The sequence below is a fragment of the Dipteris shenzhenensis genome, chromosome 5 (genome assembly GCF_047967505.1).
Source record: "Dipteris shenzhenensis isolate YYH24624 ecotype China chromosome 5, Dip_SZ_1.0, whole genome shotgun sequence".
NCBI lineage: Eukaryota > Viridiplantae > Streptophyta > Polypodiopsida > Gleicheniales > Dipteridaceae > Dipteris > Dipteris shenzhenensis.
This window is the reverse complement of record NC_141600.1, coordinates 33,296,660-33,305,758: the sequence shown is the minus strand read 5'-3', so window position 1 is coordinate 33,305,758 and position 9,099 is coordinate 33,296,660. Positions and strand designations below refer to the sequence as shown.

General features: G+C 43.6%; 1 protein-coding gene across 1 annotated transcript; it reads left to right on the top strand.

Annotated features, from left to right (window-relative positions):
• Positions 1 to 889: 889 nt before the first annotated feature.
• Positions 890 to 4,413, top strand: LOC147901917 (uncharacterized). The gene is made up of 2 exons (XM_087374393.1): positions 890 to 1,284; positions 1,410 to 4,413. The coding sequence occupies exons 1-2, from the start codon at positions 986 to 988 to the stop codon at positions 4,018 to 4,020; spliced, it is 2,910 nt and encodes a 969-aa protein (XP_087230519.1). The 5' UTR covers positions 890 to 985; the 3' UTR covers positions 4,021 to 4,413.
• The last annotated feature ends 4,686 nt before the right edge of the window (positions 4,414 to 9,099 follow it).

The following is a 9,099-nucleotide window of genomic DNA, read 5'->3' as shown; positions in this document are numbered from 1 at the left end:
TAATTGATTAAACCCTCTTATATAAATACAATTTTTAGACTATTTTAGAATCCCCACATTATGTAAAGTGCACGCAAGCCCCCCTATAAAAAAATACAGGTATGTTACATGTTTATGAGTGACTCAAAATGCCCCACATGAGCTTGGGCTTCTTGCAAGCCCCAATGTTCACTATTGAAATTTTTTTCAAAAAGTCACAAAAGTGGGGGTTTCAAATTTTGAAGGTTTTGCTTGACAATCTCTAGACTTATAAGGTGAAATATATCTAAATTGCCAAGGAAAACATTTTTTTACAGGTGAAAATGAAAATGTTGGAAGTTCAATGTATATAGTTTGTAGGATTTCTATAAACATGGGCCTTGTATATAGGGTGCTTAGAGACTTGAGCACCATGGGCACTGTCCACAGAACGTGCACATGTAAGATTGCCTACCCATGTCTAGCTCACGGCCCAAATGCTTTCAATACACCATGGGTGGCTCTAGTTCGTAAACACCCTTGGCACTGCCCGCGTTGTGCATGGGCAAGATTGATTGCGCATGTCCAAGATACGGCCTAGATGCATTCAGTTGACCATGGAGACAATTGACTATGGACGGGCCTACGAGAAGTAAAGGTCAACAGAAGTGTCCCAGAGATGGACTCAAGAGGAGAGAAGGTTCATGGAAGAGGCTTGAGGAGAGTAGATCCATGATCCAACTCAAGAGGAGAGAAGGTTCATGGAAGAGGAGAGAAGGTTCATGGAAGAGGCTTGAGGAGAGTAGATCCATGATCCAACTAAAGAGGAGAGAAGGTTCATGGAAGAGGCTTGAGGAGAGTAGATCCATGATCCAAGGATTCCAGGCTGTGGCCACACGCAGGCTTATCATCCAAGCCCATCATCACCCCGGTTTCTCTCACGGTCTTCGGATCCCCAACTCGAGATTTTGCGCCTTTGCTGCTGAATTGTCGTTGTGATCACTCTTGCCACAACTGTGAAGCTTTCATGGCAGATCCCGGATTCGTCCCCGCCTTAATAGGTGTAGCTGTGGCCAAAATTATCGATGCAGTTGTCGATGAGTGCTCCAAAGTCCTCTTGTTGCAGCAGGAATGCAAGGACTTGCAGCGTGTCCTGCGGGACTGGAAACCAGTGCTCCAGGATATCGCAACCAAGGAAGAACGTGATCGGACTAGCGTAACTCCTGTCGTGCGGAAATGGCTGGAGAATTTGTACGGCTGTTTAAAGGACGCCAGGAACGTCACGGCCGAATGTAGCCGCGATCGAAACTTTAACTTCGTTACGAGGTAAATCTTGTGCACTCGTTTTGTTCACGCCCCAATTATATGGAAGGCTTGAAAGAAATTGTTTGCGGTTGAAAATTTTTGCTCCTTTAAAATGAGAGAGAATGCTTGCTCTTATGCAACGACAGGAGAAAGCTATTCCACAGAATTAGAGACGTGACAAAGCGATTGAAGGAGCTCCAAGAGCAGGCCTCTTCTGTTAATTTGCTAGGAATGAGCTTACCACAGAGTGCTACATTGGATTCTATCTTGAAGATCGTGAAGCATCAACAGATGCAGCTGGATGTGGCTAGTATAGTTCGCTCAGCCGTTATGTCTCATGATATTTATGACAACAGCCGCCTTAATTTTGAGATCGGTAACGCATTGGATACCACTGTCGCAGACGGAGGCAATTCTTCCTCTGAGGAGAGGCTTCTTGTGGGCAAAACACCTCCATTGCAGCGTCTACCTGACTATGTCTACGGCTTAGATGACCTCACCGATACACTTAAGGGACTTCTGCTAAATAGCACAAATCGGTGGGTAGGAGTGCGGGGCAAAAGCGGTACAGGGAAGACTCTTTTGGTGCAGAGAATCAATAATAACCCAGAAGTGCGAGCTCAATTCCAACAGCGAGTATTTTGGTTAAACGTGGGACAAAATCCAAACGTAGTCCTCCTGCAAAGCATCTTGTTGGAGCGGATCAGAGGCAAAGAGATACCAGTCTCGAAGAAAGAAGGTCGGGACACGCTTTACAACTTGCTGCTTGAGCAAAAAACATTGCTGATTTTAGATGACGTGTGGGAAGCAGGTTTGTTGGATTGGTTCGATATAGTGTCAGAGGCAGGAAGCAAGGTGCTCTTCACCTCTCGCAACCAGGGTGTCTTAGCTAGAATGAATGCATTGGAAGTGCGAGTTGATACTTTGTCAAAGGAGAGCAGCTGGCACCTGTTCTGCAGGCATGCCTTTCGTGGGGTCAACAATGTTCGTGCAGAGATCCGAAAGCTCGCAGAAGAAGTAGCTGCAGAATGCAAAGGCCTTCCTTTAGCTCTAAAAGTGATTGGAGGCGCCATGGCAACAAAAAGGGACACAAGAGAGTGGCAGTTCGCATTGGGTCGATTGAGAGATGCTGTGCCGGTGAGTAAGGAACAAGAAGAGGATCTGTACAACCGCATGAAGCTCAGCTTTGATGAATTGGAGAGCATTGATACCGGTAACCGATCTGCTGCTGGACGTTCCATTCTCCAAGAATGCTTCCTCTACTTTGCTGCCTTTCCTGAAGATGCAGTTGTGGATGTGGATCGGTTAGTTGCATACTGGTATGGGGAGAAGCTCATTGGAGGTCAACAACCGAACATACAACCTGAGGATGAAGCTTACCATCTCTTGGGAGTGCTCATAGGCCGTTCATTGATAGAGCTGGAGGAGGATTATGTAGCTAAACTTCTAGGAAGGCTTCCGGGTCTGCGTTGTAAAGTACATGATGTTCTCCGTGACCTTGCACTCTACATCCTGCGAAACAACAGACAGATAGCAGATCAAGAGTCCCTTTTCCAGCCCGATAAATCTTTGACTGAGTTCCCAAGAGCTTGGATAACGGATGGAAAAGATGTCCTTTCCGCCCGAAGATTGTCCCTCATGCAAAACAAGTTGGAGCAGATCCCTGGCTTCAAAATTAGAGCACCTGATATGAACGTACTGATCCTCAGAGACAATCCAAATCTGAGAAAAATCCACGAGGGTTTCTTCCAAAATTTTGGAGGTCTTCGAGTTCTAGATTTGAGCCTTACGAGTGTCACAACTCTACCCGAGAGCATCAGCAAACTGAGGCATCTGGTAGTTCTGGATCTACACGATTCTAAAATCGTGCACATCCCGGAGTCGGTAACAAAATTAACGGGACTTGAGTATATGAACTTCGCTGGGTGCAGCACGCTGAGGTCCTTCCCTTTCAGAAGGATCGGTAAGCTGACCAATTTGGAGCATCTGAATCTCAAAGACTGCGAGGATATGTGGGATGTGCAGGGAATCAAGGACCCAAGAGCGTGCTGGTGTTTGAGCAGATGGAGCTCGGCACAGGTATCGGCTTTGGAAACATTGGCCTCATTAACAAGGCTGACAAAGTTATGGATTAGCAGCTCCGTGCATGAGACTCTCCCGACAAGCATTGGCAACCTGAGGAAGCTACGATTATTGAGTGTAAGCTTCTCTACCCTCAGATTCTTGCCGGTTGAATTAGGGTCGCTCGCGCAGCTGCAGATTCTCGACCTCTCAGGCTGTGTCATCCTTGTCACCCTGCCGGATTGGATACCTGATGCTCTGATTGACTTAGAGGAGCTAAACCTCAGCTTTTGCTGCCTGCTGTCGCAACTTCCTGCAGCTCTATCCAAACTACAATCTCTTAGAATTCTAACATTTTCGTTTTGTCAGTCTCTTCGAAATCTTCCGCAAGGTTTTGACAGCTGTGGTGCTTTCCCTGCTTTGATGTCCCTTTCCTTCGACGAGTGCCACGGTCTTGACAGGTTTCCAGATCTAGAGCCAGGTGCACTCCCAAATCTGGTTTCCTTGATCTTAACGGGCTGCAAAAATCTGGGATCTCTTCCGCAATCCGTCTTCAGTCTCCCAAACCTCAAGTACGTGGACTGGACAATGGACAACTTATCAGCAAATTCATTAGGCGCAGACCACCCACACCCTGGAGGAGTGTGGTCCAAAGGCCCAGGAGGATGGACGTTAAATATCTCACAGCCTCCATAGACGGCATTTCACCAAGCTGGGTATTAGCACTAGCGGTGCAAGGCTAGCCGCTAGCCCATGCAGGCATAGTAAAAGACGATGTATAGCTTATCCTCCCGCGCAGGCCATTGCAATCACTGTCTTATGCATCGTCCATTTCCAGACAGCTCGCACATGAAATTCTGCACAACAAGGGCCTCCAGTGCTGCAGTGATGGTCCGCCTGATTAGGATGGAGCTGGCACATGGAATTCTGCACAACAAGGGCCTCCACTGCTGCACTGATGGTCCGCCTGATTAGGATGGGTGCGTATACGGTGTGCCAAGTCAACAAATCTGACATTGGATCCAGACCATTCCTGCCGTCCGTGGATTTTTGCAATTGAATTCGGATGCGTGCTTGGCCTTTCTCAACAACTCGCAAAACTTGGGGTTTCAATGATTCAAGGTTTTTCTCTAGCGTTTGAAGACTTTTAAAACTAAAATATAACTAAATTGCTTTAAGCTATAGAATGTTAAATTGAGAAAATATTATCTATAACTTAAAATGAAAAAAATGTTGCAAGAGGTTTTCTTTGAACACTCACCTCGTTTCATTTCTTGCATTATCCTTGTATTGACGCACATGGAAAGAGTTTTATGAAACGTTTGAGATAAGATCTTGATTTATGTGAAAATGGGGCTACGGGTTGTCACCTCATATACTAGGCAAAGATGCCCTTCCAAGTTATGCATGTGGGATGCAAAGCAATAAAAAGGGACTTGGCTATAAAATGAGTGCAAGAGAGCGAGAATGGGACCTCTCCTATTAGTACATACATTAATTTACACATTTCATTTAGATATCTCCTCTCTTACATTTCTCTCTTATTAAGCTACGAAGGCTCTTATTTAAAAGTCTTTATTTGTGAATGTTATTATTAATAAAATGCATCATTTTTATATGGGTCAACGATTGCTAAGGTGTAGCCAATAGTGGAACTATTTTTGGGGCCATTTTGGAGCCACAACGTGACTCACTCTTGGGTGAGATTTTGAATTTAGGACCGACCCACGCTCTTGTCAAAAAAATTTTGACATCATGATGGCATAATAATGAGATGCAATCTACCATTCTGAACACTGCAGAGCTTGACACATGGCATCCCTACCCTACTTCATGCAACGCAGTCTATGGCCTAATTACATTGTGCATCTCTGCACTGCTTCACACAACACGGTCTCTGGCTTGACAACCTGGCATCACATAACCTTTTGTTATAACTTTGCCACGTGTCACTGGGCAACGCGTCCATGCAGATCATTAAAATTCAAGGTTGGCTTAGAGAGACCACTGCATTGGTTCTTGGTGTAATAATGAGACACAATCTACCATTCTAAACACCGCAGAGCTTGACACACAGTAGCTCTACCTTGCTTCGCACGACGCAATCTCTGGCCTCACCACCTGCCATCTATTAACATCCACAAGATGCAGCCGCATAATGCAGGGTAATTAGACTTCATGATTTACTTTAACAGTTATAGCCACAGAAGGAGTACAGTGCAAGCTTCAAGGGATTTGAGGCGCAAATAACTCAAGCGGTTATAGGCCTCAAGGGGTTCGATCGACCTCGCCACTCCAGGTTTTAGTAGGCTGCTCTAGAGTCTAAAAGGTCATGGTTGAAGAACCATCTATGCCTCCTAGTAACTCCTCCTGGTCATGCTTTGCCTTGTCCATGCCTTCTTTGGGTAAGGCTTCCTTACTTGATCCACTTGAATGTCCTTCACCCAAGATCAAGGGGCCTTCCTCACTTTTAATTTCAAGGGAAGTGCTTCCACCTCTTTAGCCTTACCTTTTCCTATGATGTGCTATACTATTACTTCTTGCTACCACGGCCCTTCTCGTATGATGAGTGGAACCTCCTTGACTCTAGTTGACAATTGATCACCCTTATTCTTTGTGCGGATTTCTTCTTGGTATAAGTCATTGGATTCAGAGCTTCATCCTCATCATCACCTGAGCTAGAATCATCACCCTTAGACTCACTACCCTCGTCTTCGACATTTTCCTCACTACCCTCTTCTTTGACATTTTCCTCTTCAAAGAAGGTAGTGTGACTATAATATGTGTCAAAGAACTTAATTTGATTGGGGGTATCAATGACATTTACATTTCTACCTTGGTGTAGCAATTTCTCAGTAGCAAAACCCATTCGATACAATGCTACTTCCCACCCATCATTCAGTAAATTCTTTGTCATCTCTAGTATCACATCAAGATGCATCGGTTTCTGTAAGCGACCATTGCTGCATCAAGCTTAACCTTATTATCCTCAAAGTAATGAAGCTCGAGAGTCCTTAAAGAAATTTTGATTAGATTGCCACCACCCCTGGATAAGAAGCACATCAAGAAAGGCTGCAAGACTTAAATGGTAGTGCCTTCCAAGATAGTCATATGATTGCGTAGGACTATACCATGGTATACTTTTGAAACTAAATACCCAAATGCAGATGTCAAACTCGCATAGAAGGCATCCCTTTGTGATGCTATCACGAACAGGACCAATGTTGATCTTTTCTTATCTGCCATAGGACCTTCTATGATAAACCACATAAGTTCAACTATCCATGACACTGCAAGGTCTTGCAATTCATCTATGAAAAATACACATGGCTTCTCCCAAGCATGACCGCTCATTATTATGAAATGCTCTATATCAATGCCATTGATGTGTGCAAAATTTTTATCATTATGTGATACCAAGATATCATAGGAGAAGCTAAATGGAGAACCATCATGTAAACCACCAATTGCTCTACCTTGGACAGTGGACTGCAAGGCCTTTTTCTTGATGTCCATATATTCTGTCTCAACAACCTTTGGCATTTCAGCTCTGAGATCCTTTGTTGGTGTGGCATCTGCATCCATTGAAGTCAACCACTTTCTAGCCCATGTCTTATCAAGGAGTTGATTTAGGCTAAGTGCTTTCTTCTTATCCACATCAATTGACTTGCCAGCTAACTCATCATCAAATTTCAATAAAAACAATAGTGCCGAGAGAGCAGCCTCACTTTGAATCATTCGGGTGACCACTTCATCCAAGTTGCTATGCTCGCTCTTCTTTCCAAAGAAGTAGTCACCGCTTAGGATCTTCTTGCAAACTTCTTTTGTTATTGCATCTAGAACAAACCTTAATGCTCTCCACCAAACAATAGACATCGGTTTCATTATTTCTTTCCTCTAAGTTGCAGTGTGCTTTGGTGCCTCAAAGGATATCTTTCCTATTTCATATGCTTGGCAAACATCCACGATGCTCTAAAACACTGAGTCCTCATGGAAGACAATGCAGGAGAGAGGAAGCTATTTCACATGTCAATAAGTCCATGTGCATCACCATTGATGGCATGGACCAGAATACAACAACTTTGCCACAATGTGAGAAAGAGAGAGAGCAACAGTGAGAGCAAGAAACGGGAGAGAGAGTGAGCTAAAAGCTTAGTTGCAATATAATAGTGTGAGAGATAGAAGTGAAGGAGTGAGATAAGGTTTTGTCCTAGTGACAAAACCTTAGTAGTCACTAACCATAGTTAGTGGACTAATTGTGGTTAGGGGGAAAAACCTCTTAAAGAGGGAAAAGTGCTCCTAACTAGCTTATTAAATTACATTGGTCACTGCTGAATTATATCTATAATTCTAACACCCCCCTGTAGTGCCAATGTCATGTACAAGGATGATTAATCACCAAACGGATATAAGTTTAGGGCACTGTGAAATGCCTCAAACTTTTCACGTGGAAGTGCTTTGGTGAAAATATCTACAACATTGTCATGTGTGGACACAAAGATCATACTGACCTCTCCTGCATGCAACTTCTCTCTGACATAGTGATAGTGAACCTCAATGTGCTTCGTGCGAGCATGAAACACTGGATTCTTTGCCACTGCAATGGCACTCTGACTATCAGTGAGAATTGGAGAAGGACCCTCCAATGATAGATGAAGATCAGCAAATAGACAACACAGCCAGACACATTCAACTGTTGCTGTGAAAGCTGCCCTATACTCAGCTTCACATGATGAGGTAGCCACTTTAGATTGTTTCTTGCTCAGCCAGGAAATGCAAGCTTTACCCAAAAAGAAACAATTGCCACTAGTGGACTGCCTAGTGTCATAATCACTAGCCCAATCTGAATCACTGTAGGCATGCATCTACAAGTCACCCCCCCTTGGAAATAACAAGCCAAAAGTTTTCATGCCCTGCAAATAACGACGAAAGATGCGCTTAACTGCCTGCCAATGCATAGTTTTTGGGTTGTGCATATACCTGCTCTTGTGGCATACACATTTGGGTACACTTGGTTTTTGGTGTGATTCTCTCTTGCAGGCACTAGCATTTGGGATTTTGCTTTATTTATATCATGACATCCTCTTCCATGTCTGAAAAGGAGTTTTTTAGCATTAAGAAGTTTGATGGGACAAAACTTTTCTTTGTAGAAAATAGATAAGGGATGTGCTCATTCAAAAGAAGCAGATAAAACCCTTGCAAGGGATTGCAGTTATGTCCATAGATGAATGGAATGAGTTGGATGCATTGGCAAAGTCTACCATTAGACTTCATCTTGGGAAGATAGTTTATTTCATAGTAGGCACTGAAAAGACTACGGAAGCTTTATGGAAAAAACTGTGTGCTACATATGAGAAAGAGACTGCCTCAAACAAAGTCTATCTCATGAAGAGATTGTTTGAGCTGCAAATGAAGGAGGGAGTATCCATAGCTTTGCACTTGAATGAATTTGATACCATTTTCAGTCAGGTTCAAGCTCAAAAGCTGAATTTCAATGTGAAAATGAGGGCAATATTTCTCTTATGCTCATTACCATCCTCATGGGATACTTTCCGTACTACTATCAGTAACTCTACACCTAGTAGAGTATTGAACTTTGATGATGTTGTTGGTAGCTTGTTGGCCGAGGAGATTAGACGGAAGTCAATGGAAGGCAACAAGCAAGATGTAGCCTTAAATGTGCAAAGGGTACGTCTATACCTTGGTAATGTTGTTGTATTCTGATCCATGCCATCAATGGTAATACAAATGGACTTTTGAAATGCACAATATCTT